Below are 21904 nucleotides of genomic sequence, written 5' to 3' on the forward strand. Positions count from 1 at the left end.
CTTCTCTTTTATATTTTGGCCTTTTTATCCCCTAGCTAGCAAGAAGAAAATTTCCTTCTATGCTTTATATTCCTTTTCTCTCTGAATAATGCAAGCCAGATTTAAGGCAAAAAACGTGTGAATTCAATGGTCTCTATTTCTGGAGAAATTGTAGAAAATCAAATATTCTTTCCAATGACATGGATCTTGCAATTTTTGGATGTCTGAGACTTGAGATATGGGCCATAACCTAAGACAACATTTGGAGTGTAGGAAGTTCGGATATGATTCAATCCCTATTTTTCGACTATCTTTTTAGGCTTAGAAACAACAAAACTAAGTTCTCTGCCCTTCATATGTTTTGTAGACTTTCATCTCAAATATTTGAAAATGGTGACGAACACCTAGAACAGAGTTGTATAGCTTTCTTTGCAACCTAAAATCAATCAATGTTTTATTTTATTGCCAGATTCTGCCTACCCAGTAATCTAGTATCTGAAAACACATTAATTTTTCACAAGGTCAATAGTTCAAAAAGAGATCCAAAATTCTAATTAACTTATCCAACACATCCAAAATATTTCAAAATCAAGCATGAATAGTGGAAAATATGCATGCTAAAACTTTCCTTATCAATTACCTCCCTAAATTTTCTACCTGCTGACCCGCCGAACACCACACCCAGCAGATCTGTCGCCCCTTCAACTCCACCCAAATAGCCTCATCGTTCCCCACCTTTATCTGCCACCATATCAACGCCACCCAACCCTGCTTTTATGTCACCATTTGCATGTTTCTCTAATGATTATTATGCAAGAACAGGTTCACCTCCTTCAAAGTTGCATATTTCCAGGTCTGTCACTGTAGCTAACTATGATTCTACAGCAAGTTCTCCCACATCTACTGCTGCGAGCTCTGGTCTTTCGACATATTCTCATGTAGGTCTGCAACTCTTTATTGATCTCTCATCTTATCATGTTCAGCAGCTTCCTAGTTCAAATTATTATGCCCCTCAGTTTGCTGCTTGTCAGCATCAGATGGTTCTTTACCCTTAGCTGCCAAAGACTGCCCTCCTAATAGCATCTACAGCCACCTATGCTACTTTTCACTATCAGGTAATGTCCTCTCCTGCTTATGAACCCCTTATATTCTCTAATGCTGACAAGAATGAGGTGTAGCATGATGCTAGGCGTGATGAAATTCAGGCCTTATGCTCTAATAACACCTGGTCCTTGGTTCCTTTTCATCCTTCAATGAATGCTATTAGCAGTCGGTGGGTGTACAGGATAAAACATCGTGTGGATGATAGTGTTGAGCAATATGAGGCATTTTTGGTTGCTAGAGGCTTTACTCAACAAAAAGGCATTGATTATTCTAAAACTTTCAACAAAAAGGCTTTCAGTCAAATTAGTTTTCTCCTTGTGGTCTCCCATAATTAGGAGATTTATCAACTTGATATTCATAATGTCTTCCTCAATGGTGTTCTTGTGAAGAGGTCTACATGAAAAACCTATAAGTTTTGTTGACTTTGCTCTTTGCTCTCATGTGTGTCGGTTGCATGAGTCTTTATATGGTTCAAAACAAGCCCCACGGGTATTGTACACTCGTTTGAGTGATTTTCTTATCTCTATTGGCTTTTATACTTCCTGTTGTTACTTATTTTTTGACCCCACATGCTAGAGATGGTGTATACCTCTTTTAAACCAAGTGCAGGAGTGTAGCTCATGTTTGATGGAAGATTGACAAAAGCAAAGAAGGAAGAAATGTTTGTCGAACCCTGTTTGAGCTATTTTATTTCCTCTTTATCCTTCCTCTTTGCTGCCAAAATCATCAGGTTTCTTAGACTGACTAGGAGTCTTCATAATGCTAAATTTATTCCTTCTTTATCTTGTTTTTAAGGTTGGATAAATCCCTCAGAATTTGCACTAAAAAAGCTAATGTTGCTGCTGTCGTAATTTTTTGTTCCAACTTAGGCTCTGATTCTGACTTGGTTTTGTACGATATCTGAATATCCTAGCTATATTTTGTCACTCATTACATGTTGAAGAATTTACCTACACCTTTATTGGGTCCTAGGGCTCTCTGTTTCTATGGCAGACTCTTAGTCAAATTTGGATGCTCAGCATTGTCAAATCAACAAACCTTTTTTGACCAACCAGATTGCAGCCAGATTCTGTTCTTTAAAAAAAATTTATCTCACTTTAAACCCTTCATGAAAGTTGTATACCTACACGTATAAATGAATTTAGGCTTTTGAATTACTTGATTTTGGTATCCGAAGCTCAAGATATTCACGTTTGAAATCTAGTGTGAAAGCATAGAATCCTATCGCGATAAGGTTTCCAACTAAGTTTGTTTGCAATTCTGTTCTTCAAAATGATTTTATCTAACTTTGGATCCTTCATGAAAGTTATAGTCTTGTACGTGTAGATGAATTTTGGTTTTTGAATCTCGTGATTTAGATATCAAAAGCTCAAGATATTCTCGTTTGATTATCTAATATGAAAGTAGAAAATCCTACCGTGAGAAGGGTTTAGCCCAATTTCGCAAGTCTAATTCGAGGGGTTACGAGCCAATTTGAAGGATTTTTTTTTTACCAAGGACTAAATTGAAAAGTGCTAAAATGAGGGATTTAATTTAAGGTGAAATTAGAAGGATATTGGTTAGGTTTTAAGAACTTGAAGAGGGGACTAGATCATTATAAAATGATGGGATTTCCACCACAATGAATAAGGAAAATAAGACTTTGCAGCATGCACCCCTCCCGTCTGCATTTCTTTCTTTTTTCTCTGTTTAAATATCCCGGCTGTCTTCTTTCCTTTTATATGCAAACCATGTTTTTTTTTAGCCTCGGTTCAAAGGAAACAGTTGGTGCCTCATGGTCCTCGCTATGAAAGGACAAAAAGGAGTCGCACCATCCTCTAATTACTGGAAACAAATCACTAATGATCACAGAATCAGAATCAAAATCAAAATATTTTAGTTTCCTATTTTTTCTTTATTTGATCACCCAAGATTACACCCTAGAATTAATGTGATATTTGTTTCCTAAATAGAGCTGCATGTTAGGCTATATAAACCTCTCATGTTAGGAGACAAATGGGGGAACGAGAAAAGAAAGACAAGAAAAAATGCAAGAGAGGTAGGCAGTTAGAAGAGAAAAAAAAAACACAGAGAACAAAGGGAGTTTCTTTCCTTCATCCTTGCATTATTGTGAGATCAGGAAGGCAGGAAGTAGACGAGCAAGAAAAGAAAAAAAGATGAAAAAAAAAAAAACAAGGAAGAAGCAGGGACTACCTTTCGGTCTTTGCTCTATTTTCTGCAAAACAAATCTGCAGAACAGGAGAGAAGAAAGCACAGAAAACCAGTAGAGGGAGGGAGGGACGAAGATTCTAGAGGTAAAACTCAAAAGACGAATGCCAACAAAGAATAGGGGGAGAGAGCTGAAGCAGACGGCAACACTGATCGACTAGTCAGCAAGCCTTCAACATCGTCGTTGTCCTTTTGTTCCCACCTCCAAGTTTATTCTCTTCAAATTTTTGCATGTATTTTTTTCTTTGTGTTTGCACTGTTCAAGTGAATTTTAATTCACTTAAACAGTAACGTGGTCTCTTTGCATGCACTTTACATTGTGTTTATATTGTTTAAGTGAATTAATTCACTTGAACAGTAACTTGCCAATTTTCATTAAGGGGATTGTGCCCTTTTTGTGTCCTGCCGGGTCACTTGCTTGGGCTAGTGACCCGGCCAAACCTACTGGTTTCAACTTTTTTTTCTTTCCCGAATAAAATAAAAGGAAAGAGAAAGAGATTTATGATTTTCTGGCATATTTATTTTAAGGTTTGAATTTTTTTTTAATATTGTAAAAAAGTTTCAATCTCACATTTAGAATACCCAATTTTTTGACACAATGTGACAAGTATACATATATATATCAAAAAACAAATTCATACATACGGCCAATTCCTTAACATATTTTGAATTTCCTCTTAAAAAAATATTCAAAGTTTAAAAGAAAATGTGTTTTAGCATGGAGTTCTTAAACAAGAAAAAAAAATATTTTCTTGCATTCTGGATTTTACAACATGTTTGTAAAACTTTAAAGGATGTTGGCCAATATTCCAAAAAATATAAAAATCATATTTTGGGGGGAATTCATCTATTATTCACCGTTAATGTTTGAATAAAGAAATTTCAAAGGGATGAATATCCAAAATATTATTGGGAATAACGTGTTATTATTCACTATTAATATTTGGATAAAGAAACCCTAGATGGTAAATATCCATGGTAAATATCCAAAATAATTTTCTAGGAATAATAAGTCATCACACATCCTTGAAAGAAGTCTTGATTATAATTAAAGATATTTCAATTTTTGACTCCACGGTTTACAAGCCGTGAGAATATGAAACACTAAGGCAAAAATGGGCTTTTAAAGCACCCTGAATTTCCTTAGATTTCTAAATTTTTTGTCCCTCCTCCTTGTGATTTACGAGTCGCAAACTCTTGAAATACTAAGGGAAAATGAGCTTTTAAAGCACATGGAATCTCCTTGGATTTCAATCTTAATAAATTTAGTTTGAATCAAACACAGATGTCAAGAGATCTACATTGGTTCTTCTTAGCCCTTTGTAGACATATCTAAAGGTATGATCAATATTGGCCAAGGGTTCTTGCTTTTAGACTTTGAACCCAAATCTATTCATCATAGCAAACCTATCCTAAGAAAATTAATTAAGAGAACACCGACACCATAGCAAATATAAGGCAAACCAAACACCAAACAGCTTACCTTAGATAGGGCGTACTAGAGGTGATAATATCTTCCCTTTACATAACTAGTTCCTTACCTTAGAATCTCTGAAATACCAGTTAGGATTTCTAGTGACCATAATACTAGGTGGCGACTCCCATATTCACAACATAAAAATAAAAATCAATAGAGGGTCGCCGCTCCGCCATGAGGGTACAACACTTCCAAAGTTTACACCTCCTTATTTATTCTGTCTGTTGGTGCTAATATCTTCTATCTTCTAGTTTATGTTAATGACATTCTGCTTACGGGTAGCAACTCTACTATGCTTCACCGCCTAATATAGTTACTGAGTTAAGAGTTCAAGCTTCATGACCTTAGTGTTGTTCACTATTTTTTGGGTATTGAGGTTCAGTCCACTACTACATGTCTAATGTTATGCTGGTATAAGTATATTTTTGACATCCTTACTCGAGCAGCTATGACTTCTTGCAAACTGATTGATACTCCTATCTTTACTCAGGTCCCTTATTTTCTGATCCTACAAGGTTTCGTCAAATTATGGATGCTCTTCAATATCTCACCTTTATGAGATCAAATATCTATTTTGTTGTTAACAGAGTCTGATAATTTATGTATGGTCTTATACATTCTCATTGGGTGTCGTTAAACATATTATGCGTTATCTACAAGGTATGACCATTTATGGCTTACATATCACTCGCAGTTCTTCATTTACTCTACATGGCTTTAGAGATATAGATTGGATAGGTAGTATTGATGATCGCAAGTCTACTGGTGATTATCTTGTCTTCTTTAGTCAAACGTCAGTTTCATAGAAATCAAGCAAATTAACAACGCACAGTTTCTCTCTCCTCGACCGAGATTGAGTATAAAGCCTTGACAAATAGCACTGCTAAGGTTATCTAGCTTCAGTATCTATTGAGAGATCTGCAGATTCTTTCTAACTATACTCATTTTATTTGGTGTGATAATATAAGCGTTACTCTTATCTGCAAATCCTATCTTCAATGCTTGCACTAAACATGTTGAGGTTGACTATCATTTTGTACGAGACAGGGTTGCAAAGAAAGAGATTTAGATTCCCTTTATCTCCTCTCACAATCAACTTGCAGATGTTTTTATTAAGCCACTTCCTACTACTCTATTTACTGCTTTTTTATTCAAGCTTTAGGTCGATCCTCCACACTCAACTTTAGGGTACATGTTATAGAATGTACCTATATAGAAAATATTATAGTCATATTTATGTGTTGCAATTATCACTATTACTATTTTATATTGCCCTACACATATAAATAAAAAAATGATTGGCTAACCAATAAGTTAAGCCTCATAATTATTCTTAACTCATAAAAAAATAATTTTAAATAAAAAAAAATCAAATTTTTGGCACCCCTAATTCCTTATCCTTTGTTGTTATACTCATCATAGGGTTTGAATTCCTATGGAATGACATTTTTTATAAATAATTGTGTTTGTTTAATATTTAAGCTGTGTTTTTTATTAAAAAATATATTAATTTTTTTTTTTTAACATTAACACATCAAAATATTAAAATAAATTTAAAAATAATAAATTAATATCTTTTTAGAAGAAAAAAATATATATATACAATCAATCCAACATCTTAGCCTATTATTGTCAATTTACAAGTTTACAAAAAATTGAATTTTTTTTATTAAAAATAAAAAAAAAATATTATTTTGATGCATTTCAGAATGAAAACGCACTTTAAAAAGCAACTACAACCGTACTCTCAAACAAATCCTTACAGTCTCGCAGCTTCACTGTGCAAGAAGGTGATTTTACTTTGAAATATTATGCCTCCACGGGCCATGGAAAACATTGTTCGGTTAGTTGGTACCCAAAACTATTTTTGTTTAAAATGATTAAAAACATAGTTGGATTAATCGAGTTTAGTCACATTAATATTTTGTTTTTCATTTTGACTTGAGTAAATCTTTAAATAAAAAATTTTATGAATCAACCAATAGGGTATAATTAACAACTATTCCTTCTGTACAAGTCAATGGAGATTTCCATAACGCCTTCAAAATCTCCATTGCTACCTTACATTTTCATTGACAGCTCGCTAACCTATCCCATGGTAGCATTCTTCTTCTGTCATCCCCACCAATTAATTGATGTGTAAAGGAGGATAGAAAAGAAACGAGTCAAATAACGTCAACCAATGATAATCTAGGTAGATTAAGAGCTTTACATGGCTTCAAATAAAACTATACATCATGAAAAGGAAATTGGTCTTCGATTATTATGTATGTTGATAAAGGGATTATTAATTCTTCTCTCCAAGTACTTACAATCCTAATTTATAGAATATATAATAATCCAAATTTCATTATCTCGTTTGGATCATGAGGCATGGCTGAGCTTGCACCATTTTTTCTAGGAAACAAGCATGGTCACGTTTACACCACAGAAGCAATCGAACGATCGAGGATTGAAGAAAGCAATTGAAAGTGAAAGAAACGAAGGTGCACGTACCAGCACCATCACCATGGAAAATGGAACCTTTTGCTTTTATTTGCAATAATTGTAACTACTTCCGTACGTAACCCTACAATAATATTTATACATCTCACCAACCTTGTTGACCTTATTGTTTAATCACAGAGGGTGGTCTCTCTGCGTAAAATATTATAAATTATATGAGTTTATTCATAACGTTTTATGGAATGAAAAATATATTTTAAAACAAAAACAATATTATAAGAAAACTATCATTTACAAAGTACGGTCGAATGATGTTGTTTCTGGGCATTTCATCCGGCAAAAAATGACGAGAGAATAGATGGAGAGGGGTTTTTTGAAACAGATAATAGCACTTTGGAAGAAAACATCCAAAGGGACTATACAAAGATAAGATATCGTAAAAAAACAAAGACTAGGTAGTGAAGACTCCCATATTTGTTATATACTAGCTAGGCACAAAGTCGTGCATCATCTAGCTAGATGAAAGAGGTCAAAACAACAGCAGCAACACAAAAAGGGACGATATTATAAACACAACAACACTCTGACCACTATGACTCAAATCATCGGTCTTCTTAACTTGATTTCCCTTTACATGCTTTTGCATGTCGGGGGATAGTACTCTTCGTAAACATATAAACTTCTGCACACATAGTAACCTCTACTTCGGCAACTACAACAACCATCTCCCCATAGATCACACTCTGACCTTCTACAAGGTACATAACAATATGGAGGTACTGTTGGCATACAAAAGTGATGACAATATGGGCCTCGGCAGCATTTTTCACAGCATGTGCATGGTGGTGGTGGTGGTGGTGGTGGTGGTGGAGGTGGAGGAGGTGGAGGTGGAGGAGGTGGAGGTGGAGGTGGAGGTGGAGGCAGCTTGATCTCAATGCACTTGACAGCTTCACCTCCTTTGCAGTATATTTTTTTCTTGATCTTTTCAGGACAGCAACACACCACAGTGATTGTCACTGTGTTTTCCTTCTTGTCATATGTCTGGTTCTGGATTTCTCTTGTTCGTTAATTAACATCATCAAATCCACAAAACTTAGTCACTTCCTTTGGTAATAAAAACAAATCAAACCTAGAACTGTTTTTAGAGAGGAAAAAAAAAAAGACTCACGAGGAATAGCACACAGTACTTTCTTGATTTTCTTGTGGCATTTTTCGCATCCAAGGTCAACCACCTCGATCACCATCGTTGTGACTTGCTGTAACAGTACTAGTTAGTGCATGCATTTCATATAGGACCTCACCATGATTAATCCCAATAGAAAAACAAAGAAAATCTCACGATAAATTTATAAACAGAAAGATTGGAAGAACTCAAAACATGTTCTGACGTGGAAGAATCCGCTGTAGAGATTATATATCAAGAACTTGTACATATATAGGACATCCACGTAAAAAGAAGAAAAAGGCCAAAGAGGATGCATTAAAAGATAAATTAACACACACAAGTATATATATAACATACCGTTTCCACCATGGTTTTGTGTATGCTTTGATCTGATGAGACGATGGAAATATTGAGAGTATATATATAGAGGTGGGGGGAGGGGGTTAATTTAATTAAGATAAATACATCTGAGACATGTGAGGCTTTAATTTAATTGTCCAATAAGATGGGAAATGTTGACTTGGGAGTGGAAACTTGATGCAGCCGTCATAAACATCGTCGCTGCTGACCCCACAATTATTCTTTCATCAGCAAGAGATGGTTTTGATGTGCGCAGCTCACCTTCTATTTTGTTAATCAATTCAAAGGTTAAGCTGAGGATAGCCGCAGGGTTACAGAAATTGATAGTGACATTTATATATAAAAAAATTACTAATGTGGTGATGTTCAATTGTGCTCCATGCACGCCCCCACCCAGCACATGGCATCCGTAGTGGGTCTGTGGGTGTCCCGTGCAATGTTGTGGAGTAATTGTTTTTCTTTTTTCAACATAAAAAATATTAATATTCAAGAATGTTAGATTTATTTACAAAATTAGATTTAAAGGTCTATATATAAAACTAGATTTAAAAGTCTTCACTCTTACTGTAATACTTTATTCAAAAATAATATTTATAATATTAATTATAATACAAATAGTAATATTTTTAATATAAATAATAATATTTTTAATATTAAACTTGTCTCGTCCAAGTTCTTATAATTTTTTATCCCTTGAAATTAAATTTATGGTCTTTTTTATAGTAAAAATATTTAAAAAAAAATTATTAATGATCATATATAATTATAACAATATTAATAACAATAAGAATAATAAAAATACTACTAATGATTATAAACTTGGATTTGGAGCCACAACTAATAATAATAATAATAAACTTGTCTGACCCAAGTTCTTATAGTTTTTAATCTCTTTAAATCAAATTTATGATTTTTTAATAGCAATAATTTTTTTTTCAAATTTAATAATGATAAAAATAATAACATTAAAAATAAGAATAACATTAATAATCACAATAATAATAAGAATAACGACGACGACGACGACAACAATAATAATCTTTAATTTTACTCTTCAAATAAAATTTATGGTTTTTTTTTAATAGTAATAATATTTTTTAAAAAAATTATTAATAATTATATTAATAACAATGACAATAATAATATTTATAAGATTAATAATAATATTAAACATTTCTAACCCAATCTCTTATAATTTTTAATTTTATCTTTTAAATGAAATCAAATAATAATAAGAAAGTTCGTCAAACAAGATAAACATTGATCGAGTTTGAAATATTTGACAGAGATGACATTGACAATTCTTGCTCATGCTTGAAAAGTTGACCACCTGGGGTTTATGGAACATGCATACTATTTTTATGTCGATTTTGGACCATGTTGAAACTGTAAATAGTGCACAAGAATCCTCGTATGTGAGCTTAAGTTTATGTTTGATAATGAGATAAATGGTTTTTTTAAAAATATTTTTAAATTAAAAATATATTAAAATAATTTTTTAATTTTATTTTTTTATGCTAACAAACACATTAAATTTATTGAAAAGTATTCATAAAACCATTAAATAAAAAAAATTAAAAAAAAAAACTTTGAAAAGCTGATTGAACTATGTCACCAAATAAAACATAAGTATGTGATTGTTTTTTGTAGCATGTTTTGATTTAAAAAAATCTATAAATTATAGCCTTTTAAATTCAAGTTTTCACCATTATTTAAGATGAAAAGCAAATTTAAGCACTGAAAAATTAAATAACTTTTAAAATTATAATAAGTTCAAAAACATTTTCAATTACACTACGTCACAACGAAATCTAAAGCGTGGTTGCTAAAGAAAATTTTCTTTTAAAAAAAAAGTCGGTTTACTTAAAGAGGGAAAAGGTGGTAGCTTGCTTCGTAGCAATGAAAAGAACAGAGCGAAGCAATCCATGTGGGAAAAGATTAGTACTGTTGCTTCCTTCAACTCAAAGTATTGGTGAGTTCAAGGACAAGATGATTTATTGGAGATCCAAAAGGCTTGACGCAGAAAGAGGTAACCTTTTAATGATTTTATCGCTGTTTATTTTTATTTTAAAAAAAATTATATTTTTTTATTTATTTCAAATTAATATATTTTTTAGTTTTTTTAAATTATTTTGATGTATTATTATCAAAAATAATTTTTAAAAAATAAATAATATTATTATTTTGATATATTTTTAAATAAAAAATAATTTAAAAAACAATAAAAGCTAAACTCCCAAACGTGTCATATATTTACCGATTCTGATCATCATGACAATATTCCTTTCACTTTAAATAAAGTAATTTCTCTCAATAATCAATGTTCTGTGAAGCCCTCATTGGCAAACAAAATGTATAAAGTTTTTCTTTTTTGTTGAAAATAATTAAAAATCATGACCATATGGCATAAGCCATGAGGCTCCTCCACGAAACCATGTTCTTCAAGATTGGTCAATATTTGTGTTCCCAATGGCTAGTCAAAGCTCGTAGCCAGGTCTGCCGACAACGGTTTTGGCTACACACTCTTATAAGCTGTACTCAAAGGATTTCAATGGCTGGCATTTTTAAGATCCATGGATGCAATTATTTATTTCTATATTTTAAAAGTGTTTTTAAAAATATTTAATTTTTTTTTATTTTTTTATTAACTTTAAATTAATATGTCTTTAGTGTTTTAAAATTATTTTGATGTGCTGATGTCAAAAATAATTTTTTAAAAAATAAAAAAATATCAGTGGCATGCATTTTAGCACGAAAGATACAAATTATTATTATAATAATCATATATGGAGAAGGCCCCTCAAAGCTAGTGAGACCCTGATGGTTCAAAGCTTAATGTCTGATCTTAATCTTGCAGCTATTCATCGATTGAAAGAAGACAGGTTGATTTGGGAATGGGGGAAAGACGGAGATTATACTGTTAATTCTTGTTTAAGATACATAGGGACAAATTTTATAATAATTTGTGTTCGTCATCGGCCATTGAAAGATTATTTGAGCCATGAAAGATACAAGCAACTATGTTGAAATTCCATGCTTATGTAAGGCTTAACCAAGACGATAAGTAGGTGGTTGGCATGGTAGCTAGGGTTTCCAAAAGTTGAAAGCACAAAATAAAGTCATTTAGGTATGGGCGAAGCTTCCTTCCACTCAAAGCTACTGGTAGGCAAGTTCATGAGACGGGCCTTAATCCCTTTAAATTTCTATTGATTTTATCATTTCATTGTATTTCAATGATGACTGCCACCTACCATATAATATGTTTTAAGAGTATTTTTTAATTAAAAAAATATTTTTTTAAAAAAAATAATATCAGCATATTAAAACTATAAAAAAAACATTTAAAAACATTAATCTAATGTTTTTTTCAAATATAAAAATTAAAAAATACTTTAAAAAAGAAAAAGAGTGAAATTCACTTTCTCGTACCATGTACTGTAAAATGATCAAACATCTTACTTTTTTTTTACATATAAAGCTAGCATGAGTAGATATTCAAGTAAACTAAAGTAGATGAGAGTGCCATTAAAAAAAAAAAAAAAGATTAAGTCAAAATCAACATCATTCATAAAGTTTGGTGGCTCCAATGGGCTACAAAGCTCAATTTCTGTGTCGAGACTGGTTATAAAAGCAAATAAATTAATATCATTGTTTTTTTTTTTTTTTGGTGAAATAAGATAAGGGCATCCTTTGTCACGTCAATCTCCCTTTATTAGTTAGAAAAGTACATTTTTCTGATGGTAAAAACCACGTTAAAATTTCTTTTTCTTTTTACGCCACTTATTTTGGTACAAGTGCTTTTGCATTTGTCATGTTTTTTTATGTATATATCTTTAAATTAAAAAAATAATTGGTATTATTTTAATTTATATAAAAATGATAATAACTTAGTAAATTTATGTCGATTGTAGTATATATAATGATAATTAATTTAAAACCTAACTCGAACCAAATTTTATTTTTAATTAGAATAGATATTTAATTGATTATCTAAGATAATGAGACTCAGGTTGGTCAATTACTCGGATTGTTTTAAATTTTTATTAAAAATAATATTATTTAAGTTTTTTAAACCAAAATAATATTATTTTATAACCAAAATAATATTATATAACAAACTAACATTTCCGATTCTAAATCAGATCTGACCACTAAACATTTATATAAAACGTGAGAGAATAGGAATCCCAAATTTTTCATTGTGAATTGCACAAGAATTTCAATCTTTTAATCAATAATAATAGTGTTTAGAGAGCAACTAATATAAATTTCGTAGTCGACAACTTTACATAATCTCATATATCAACAAATCACGAGAAGGAAGGGAACTGCTCAATTCAATGATTTTGCTCATTCATGGTACAATGATGGGATATCATGACAGTCCACATTCCATTATCTAGATGGATCATGCATGACCTAAACTTCTGACAGCGAAGCTTGATAACTTTTTTCTTTTTTTTTTTTGAATTCGAGGAAATTCCACTCTCCGGAAAGTGTATTTTATAGACTCAGATAAGTGAGTAAAACCCCGGCTGTTCCAGGCTCTTACAAAAAGTACATGTCCTGATTCGAACTCAAGACTTGTTGTGCAGATCTCAAGCCCTTTGCCATCACGCTACACCCCTTGAGGACTCGAAACTTGATAACGTTTACTAACAAAACCCATCAATCAGTTAATGTCAGATATTAAAGAGAGCAAATAGAAATTGAAGGCAAATTAAGGAGATGTTGAGATGCACTATCGCTATACAAATAGCAATGATTATGGAAGCTTTAAGATCCCTTATATTAATATATTAAAAATCTTAACAAATCTTGTAATAAAATGTTGTTCCCACATCACCAACCTTAATGTATCACATAAAATCTTTATCACGAAGGAAGAAGACCCAAAATGCAGCCAAAACTGACCCCAACATTTCAACATAGACAACTAGAGCTAGCTAGACAAGGTTATGACATGAGCATAAGTAATGCTATTTATTGTTTAATTTGATCATATCGACACAATACTACTATCCAAACCCAGTGATTTTTGGTGGAAATCGGCTTAAGGCAATATCGACATTCTTGATGCTTTCACATGATTGTGCATGACGGGGGATTATCTTCACAGACATATTCACATCTGCACACATAGTAACCGCTTCTTTGGCAACCGCAGCCGCCGCCGCCGCCAGACCAACTATCAAACACTGGCCTTCCATAACCTTCATAACATGGAGGTGCTGGCCTACCATAGTCTTGATAACATGGGCCTCCACTAATCCCATGGTAGCATTCAGCACAACATGTCCTTGGGTGGACTGGTTCCGGAGCTTTAGGTAGTGGTGGTGCCGGGTTTGGAGCTGGGATTAGGGCGGGTGCTGGCCTCCTAAAGTCATGATAACACGGGCCTCCACTAATCCCATGGTAGCATTCAGCACAACATGTCCTTGGGTGGACTGGTTCTGGAGCTTTAGGCGGTGGTGGTGCCGGGTTTGGAGCTGGGATTGGGGCGGGTGCTGGCCTCCTAAAGTCATGATAACACGGGCCTCCACTAATCCCATGGTAGCATTCAGCACAACATGTCCTTGGGTGGACTGGTTCCGGAGCTTTAGGTGGTGGTGCCGGTTTCTCTGGTTCTTTGGGTTTCTCTGGTTCTTTGGGCTTCTCCGGTTCTTTGGGATTCTCCGGTTGCTTAGGCTTCTCAGGTTCTTTTGGCTTCTCTGGTTCTTTAGGTTTAGCTGGTGGCTCTTTGGGTTTCTCTGGAACCTTGATCTCAATGCACTGGACAGCTTCACCTCCCTTACAGATTATCTTTTCCTTGATCTTTCCAGGACTGCAACATACCACAGTGATGGTCACTGTGCCTGCCTTCTTGTCATATATCTGGTTCTGAATTTCTCTTGTTCACAATCCACAAAAACAACTTAGCCACTTTCCTTTCATCTTAAAACAGCTCAAACTAAATTATGATACATGGAGAAAGAGGCACTCACGAGGGATTCTACACAGTACTTTCTTGATTTTCTTGTGGCATTTCTCACATTCAAGGTCAACCTTGATCACCATTATTGTGACTTTCTGCAATAGGAGCACATAAAAAAAAGGACATTCTAAGCCATGAAGAATATTGAAAGGACCGGAACACTTTCTGACATGGAAGGATATTGATCAGTAAAGATGATTAACAAGAAGATGAGGTCCATACTCCATAGGGCCAAAGACAATGACCACCACATAAAAAGAAGAAAAACCCAGATGAATGGGCTAAATAATAAAAGATAAATCTAAACCAATAGAAGAAGGAAAATATATCAAAATCTCCACATCCATCCATGCACATACCTTTTCAGCCATGGTTTTGTCTAAGCTTTGATCTGAACCTGATAAGATGATAGAATTGAGAGCAGAGTGAAGGAACCGACCAGAGGGTGAGAGGGAGATTTGAGACACAAAAAAGACGCTTATAAAATTAAGATTGATCACAACTTATGTAGTAGAAGTGTGAGACCATGTCTTAAATACCGTGCATCTAGAGGGCAATAAGAAGAGAACACGTGGGGTTGGGTGTTGAGCTTGACGTCATATTGTCGTTTTATTTTTTTATTGCTGACCCTCCGAACCTGCATGTGCATGTGCATGTGCTGGCTTTTATGGACACGTCTCACCTTCAATTTTGTTAATCATTTCGAAGGTTGTAGTGCATCCTACAGTGCATAGTATAGTCATGTCATAAACGAGCCATGCAAACCCCATGACAACCTTACACGTGTCCCAAAAAATTCCCCATAAAAAAATAAAAATCTTCAATAAATATTTCCATATCTCATGTTAAAAGAATTTAGCCGGTGTTTGATTGTTGTTTCCTGATAAAAACATAGAAAACTTGAATTATTATATTTATTATTTTTGAAAGTATATAAATTTTTTTAAAATTATTACAAAAACAATTTTATTTTATATTCTTATTTTTATCCTCCGTTCTACACTAACAACACATGATTTTAACGATAATAAGAAAAAAAATAATTAATATGTTGAGATATTTGTATTACTCTCTCTTGTATTTATATTTTAAAAAAAAGTACATCTTATAAAATAATTAATAAATTATTACTAATTCCTATCATCACCATGGAATACTTCATATAATCCAAACGACAAAAATCTGTATAATTATAATGATATGAAAACCAGAAATTAGAAACCCAAGTCGTTAAGAAATTAGGGATGGCTATCTCCTCATCCCTATGTGTGGACATAAAGAAGAAAGATAACAAATTGTGGGCCCAGAAGTTGATTCCATGAGTGCCAACTTTGAAAGCGGTGGCAGGTTTAACTAATCGTTTGAAATTACGGTCAACTGTATTTTTTAAAAATCTCAATTTTATATATATATATATATATATATTTGATTGTTTTGATATATTGGTATAAGAATGAATTTTGAAAAATAAAAATTATATATTTTATTTTAATATATTTTCAATAATGTTAGTGTTTAGAGAGCAACTCATATAAATTTCGTAGTCGGCAACTTTACATAAATCTCATATCAACAAATCAAGAGAATTAAGGAAAGGAACTGCTCATTCATGGTAGAATTCATATCGCCAAGTACAATGATGGAATCACGACAGTCCACATTCCATTATCTAGATGGATCGTGCATGACCAAATTTCTGACAGCGAAGCTCAAAAACAAAAACCATCGACCAGTTACTGTCAGAAATTAAAGAAAGCAAATGGAAAGTGAATGGAAAGGAGATGCTGGGATGCACCATCACTATATATATAAATAGCAATGATTATGGAAGCTTTAAAATCCCTTTTATTAATTTATTAAAAATCTTAACATCTCTTGTAAACCTGTAATAAAATATTGTTCCCACATCACCAACCTTATTGTATCACATAAAATCTCTATAACGAAGGAAGAAGACCCAATATGCAGCCAAAACTGACTAGCTAGACAAGGTTATGACATGAGCATGAGTAATGCTATTGTTTGATTTGATCATATCGACACGATACTACTGTCCAAATCCAGTGATTTTTGGTGGAAATCGGCTTAAGGCAATATCGACATTCTGGATGCTTTCACATGATTGAGCATGACGAGGGATTATCTTCACAGACATATTCACATCTACACACATAGTAACCGCTTCTTTGGCAACCACAGCCGCCGCCGCCCCAATTATCATACACTGGCCTTCCATAAGCTTCATAACTTGGGGGTGCTGGCCCACCATAGTCATGGTAACATGGGCCCCCACTAATCCCATGGTAGCATTCAGCACAACATGTCCTTGGGTGGACCGGTTCCGGAGCTTTAGGTGGTGGTGGTGGTGGTGCCGGGTTTGGAGCCGGGTTTGGGGCCGGTTCTTTGGGTTTTGGTGGTTCAACAAGAAGCGCTTTAGGCTTCTCCGGTTCTTTGGGTTTCTCCGGTTCTTTGGGTTTCTCCGGTTCTTTGGGCTTCTCTGGTTGCTTGGGCTTCTCAGGTTCTTTCGGCTTCTCCGGTTCTTTCGGCTTCTCTGGTTGCTTAGGCTTCTCAGGTTCTTTCGGCTTCTCCGGTTCTTTGGGTTTCTCTGGTGCTTTGGGTTTCTCTGGAACCTTGATCTCAATGCTCTTGACAGCTTCACCTCCCTTACAGATTATCTTTTCCTTGATCTTTTCAGGACTGCAACATACCACAGTGATGGTCACTAAGCCTGCCTTCGTGTCATATATCTGGTTCTGAATTTCTCTTGTTCACAATCCACAAAAACAACTTAGCCACTTTCCTTTCATCTTAAAACAGCTCAAACCAAGTTATTATACATGGAGAAAAAGGCACTCACGAGGGATTCTACAGAGTACTTTCTTGATTTTCTTGTGGCATTTCTCACATTCAAGGTCAACCTTGATCACCATTATTGTGATTTTCTGCAATATGAGCACATAAAAACAAGGACATAATTTCTAAGCCATGAAGAATATTGAAAGAACTGGAACACTTTCTGACATGGAAGGATATTGATCAGTAAAGATAATCAAAAAGAAGATGAGGTCCATAGGGCCAAAAACAATGACCACACCACATAAAAAGAAGAAAAAACCACATGAATGGGCTAAATAAAAGATAAATCGAAACCAAGAAAAGAAGAAGAAGGAAATATATCAAAATCCCCACATCCATCCATGCACATACCTTTTCAGCCATGGTTTTGTCGAAGCTTTGATCTGGACCTGATGAGATGATAGAAGAGCAGAGCGAAGGAACGGACCAGAGGGTGAGAGGGAGATTGGGATACAAAAAAGAGGCTTATAAAATGAAGACTGATCACAACTTAAGTAGTAAAGTGTGAGGACATAGTTTGATTACCGTGCATCTAGAGGCCAATAAGAAGAGAACACGTGGGGTTGGGTGTGGATCTTGACGTAATATTGTCGTTGCATTTTTAATTGCTAACCCTCCGATCCTGCATATGCATGTGCTGGCTTTGATGGACACATCTCACCTTCAATTTTGTTAATCATTTCGAAGGTTGTAGTGCATCCCACGGTGCATTAGTTTAGTCATGTCAATAAATGAGCCATGCAACCCCCATGACAACCGTACACGTGTCCCCAAAAATTCACCATAAAAAATTAAAAATCTTCAATTAATATTTCCGTATCTCATGTGTAAAAGAATTTAGCCGGCGTTTGATTGTTGTTTCCTGAAAAAAAAAAAATTGAAGACGCATAGGAACATGAATTATTGTATTTATTATTTTACCATGAAAGAAAAATGAGAAATTAGAAACCCAAGTCGTAAAGCAAGTAGCTCATTGTTTTATCTCACCACTGGAACCTCAAAACTGCTAGGATACATGAGGGATGGCTATCTCCTCATCCCTATGTGTGGACATAAAGAAGAAAGTTAACAAATTGTGGGCCCAGAAGTTGCGTCCATGAGTGCCAACCTTGAAAGCCGAGGCAGGTTTAACTAATCGTTTGAAATTGCGTTCAACTGCAATTTTTAAAAAATTTTAATTTTTTAATTTTTATACACACACCCATACTATCACAACCTCGCACGAGCTCGATATCATGGCAACCCTCCCCAGGAGCAGAGATTTCATGTCGAGGTCTTTATTTTGTAAAAAAAAAAATCATCATCTAGTATTATAATTACTAGAAAACCTAACTGATTTTTTTAGAAATTCTAAGGAAATTGACTAATTGTGTAAAGAGAAAGTATTAGCACCCCTAATAAGCCCTACTTAAAGTAAGTTATTTGGTATTTGGTTTGTCTTGCTATCATGTTGGTGTTCTCTAATCAATTTTCCTATGAAAGGTTTGCTATGATGAATGGGCTTGAGTTCAAAGTCTAAAAGTAAGAACCCTTAGCCAATATAGATCATGTATTTAGATATGTCTACAGAGTCCCAAGAAGAACCGATGCAGATCTTTTAAAATTTGTGTTTGATTTAAAATAAATTGATAACCTCTGAATTAAAAGATATGTAATATAGAAATCTAAGGAGATTCAATTTGCTTTAAAAGTTCATTTTTCTCTTAGTATTTCAAGTGTTCGCGACTCGTAAATCACAAGGAAAAGGGAAAAACATTTAGAAATCTAAAGAAATTCAGGGTGCTTTAAAAGCCTATTTTTTTCTTAGTGTTTCATACTCTCACAGCTCGTAAACCGTGGAGTCAAAAAAATTTGAAATGTCCTCAATTATAATCAAGGTTTTTTTCAAGGATGTGTGATGACTTATTATTCCTAGGAAAATATTTTGGATAGTAACCATTTGGGATTTTTTTATCTAAACATTAACATCAAATAATAACAAGTTAGTTCCAATAATATTTTGGGTATTTACCCTTTTGGGATTTTTTTTATCCAAATATTAACTATGAATAATACATTAATTTCTCAAAAAATAAGATTTTTGTATTTTTTTTGGAATATTATACAACACCCTTTTGAGTTTTACAAATATGTTGTAAGATCCAGAATGCAAGAAAATTTTTTTTTGTTTAAGAAATCCATGCTAAAACACATTTTCTTTCATGTGGCTGGGTTGAACCCAGTAGGCCTAGCCGATCACTGGCGCAAATTAGTGACCTGGTTGGACAAAAAGGCATGTGTGAGTTTCCTCAGGCGTGCCTTGGCTGATCACTGTCAAGTGAATTAAATTTCACTTAAACAGAAACAAATGCACTAGGATTCATGCAAATGTTGGGAATGACAAACCTAGAGGCAGAAACAAAGAAGCTGCAGCGAAGTGAAAGGCATCATGGCTAATCTGTCTATGTTCATCTATTTCAGCCATTTTCCTTCTACTTTGTGTTTGCGTTCGTCTCTTTTTTTTCTTCTACGTCTTCATCCCTCTCTATCTACTGGTTCCTGTACTCTCTTCTCCCTTGTTCTGTAGATTTTATTTGTAGGGAGGAAAGACCGAAAGGCAATCCCTGCTTCTCTCTCTTTTTTTTTTTTGTCTATTTTTGTTAATTTTTCAACAATCAAAAACTAAACTCCTGGATATGGTTTAAAAGAGATACATTCCATCTTCAGCACGTGAGGTCCAAAAATAAATAACAACAATGTATATTTTTTATTGTTTTCAAATACTAATATCAAGAAATAAATCTTAAAAATAAAAATTATATATTTTATTTTAATACAGTTTTAGTAAAAAATATTTTTTAAAAGTAATATTTACGTCAAAATTTCATAAGAAGGGAACGTAATAATCACATGAATCTAATTTAAAATTTGTGCCTCTACTCTACGTGTCATGAGTCCATTATCTATGCTTTCTGAATGACAAGCTGGGTTTCATTAGTATTGAGCTTAGCCCATGTTTTACAGGGCGCATATAAATATAAATTTTATGATATATCTGAATTGACCCAATGATCTATAAATTGGAAGGGAACTGCTCAATTAAATGCATGATTCTGTGATAAATTCAAGGGAGAGTTCTTATCGCCAAGGACAATGATAGATCATGCATGACCTAAATTTCTGACAGCGAAGCTTGGTAACGTTTACAAACTTGAAGACGCATAGGAAACATGAATTATTGTATTTATTATTTTACCATGAAAATGAAAAATGAGAAATTAGAAACCCAAGTCGTAAAGCAAGTAGCTCATTGTTTTATCTCACCACTGGAACCTCAAAACTGCTAGGATACATGAGGGATGGCTATCTCCTCATCCCTATGTGTGGACATAAAGAAGAAAGTTAACAAATTGTGGGCCCAGAAGTTGCGTCCATGAGTGCCAACCTTGAAAACCGAGGTAGGTTTGACTAATCGTTTGAATTTGCGTTCAACTGCATTTTTTTTAAAAAAATTTATTTTTTTAAAATATATATATATATATATATATATATATATATATATATATATATATATATATATATGTCACAACCTCACAAAGAGCAATAATCCTTGGCGAATATAAATCATACCTTTAAATATATTTACAGAGTTCCAAGAAAAATTGATACGGATCTCTTAAAATCTGTATTTGATTTGAAATAAATTTATAATCTTTGAATTAAAAGATATGTAAGATAGAAATCTAAGAAGATTTAATTTGCTTTAAAAGCTCATTTTTCCCTTAGTATTTCAAGTGTTCGTGACTCGTAAATCATAAGAAAAAGAAAAAAAATTAAAAATCTAAAGAAATTTGAAGCGCTTTAAAAGCCTATTTTTGCCTTAGTATTTTATATTCTTACGGCTCGTAAACCGTGGAGAATTGAATGTTCTCAATTATAATCAAAACTTCTTTCAAGGATATGTGATGACTTATTATTCCTAAAAATATATTTTGGATATTAATCACTTGGGATTTCTTTATCTAAACATTAACATCGAATAATAATAAATTATTCTCAATAATATTTTAGATATTCATCTCTTTGGGATTTTTTTATCCAAACATTTTTTTTCTTCTCTGCTTTTATCAATTTTTCAACAATCACGAACTAAACTTCTGTATATGGTTCAAAAGGTATGCACTCCATCTCCAGCATGTGGGGCCCAAAAATAAATAACAATAATATATGTTTTTTTTATTGTTTTTATATACTAGTATCGAGAATAAATTTTAAAAAATAAAAATATATTTTTTATTTTAATATAGTTTTAAGTAAAAAAAATTAAAATTAATATTTATGTCTATAAGAAGGTAAC

General features: G+C 33.4%; 1 protein-coding gene and 1 non-coding gene across 3 annotated transcripts; both read right to left on the reverse strand.

Moving 5' to 3' along the window:
- Nucleotides 1-8085: 8085 nt before the first annotated feature.
- LOC118052903 (uncharacterized) lies at nt 8086-8857 on the reverse strand. Its single transcript, XR_012170235.1, has 3 exons — nt 8736-8857; nt 8382-8469; nt 8086-8268 (listed from the first exon to the last, which is right to left on the reverse strand). It is a non-coding gene; the product is annotated as an uncharacterized protein (transcript).
- A 4631-nt stretch (nt 8858-13488) lies between these two features.
- On the reverse strand, nt 13489-18076 carry LOC118052896 (uncharacterized). Of its 2 annotated transcripts, XM_035063987.2 has the most exons (4): nt 17920-18076; nt 17570-17654; nt 17066-17473; nt 13489-14347 (listed from the first exon to the last, which is right to left on the reverse strand). In XM_035063987.2, the coding sequence occupies exons 1-4, from the start codon at nt 17929-17931 to the stop codon at nt 13821-13823; spliced, it is 1032 nt and encodes a 343-aa protein (XP_034919878.2). In that variant the 5' UTR covers nt 17932-18076; the 3' UTR covers nt 13489-13820. The 2 variants fall into 2 exon arrangements, with proteins under 2 accessions (XP_034919878.2, XP_034919875.1); XM_035063984.2 differs by lacking the exons at nt 17066-17473; nt 17570-17654; nt 17920-18076 and adding exons at nt 14723-14807; nt 15072-15203 and having other exon boundaries at nt 13489-14626.
- Between the last annotated feature and the right edge of the window lie 3828 nt (nt 18077-21904).

This window comes from Populus alba, chromosome 6, assembly GCF_005239225.2.
Source record: "Populus alba chromosome 6, ASM523922v2, whole genome shotgun sequence".
NCBI lineage: Eukaryota > Viridiplantae > Streptophyta > Magnoliopsida > Malpighiales > Salicaceae > Populus > Populus alba.

Bases quoted from the DNA above. Each gene is read 5' to 3' on its own strand.
- LOC118052896 (XM_035063987.2), bottom strand. The intron at 17,474-17,569 runs GTGAGTGCCTTT...TGTGAACAAGAG, and splicing joins AGTACTCTGTAGAATCCCTC to AAATTCAGAACCAGATATAT. The intron at 14,348-17,065 runs CTAAAGCTCCGG...AGAAACCGGCAC, and splicing joins GGCACCACCACCACCACCAC to CACCACCTAAAGCTCCGGAA.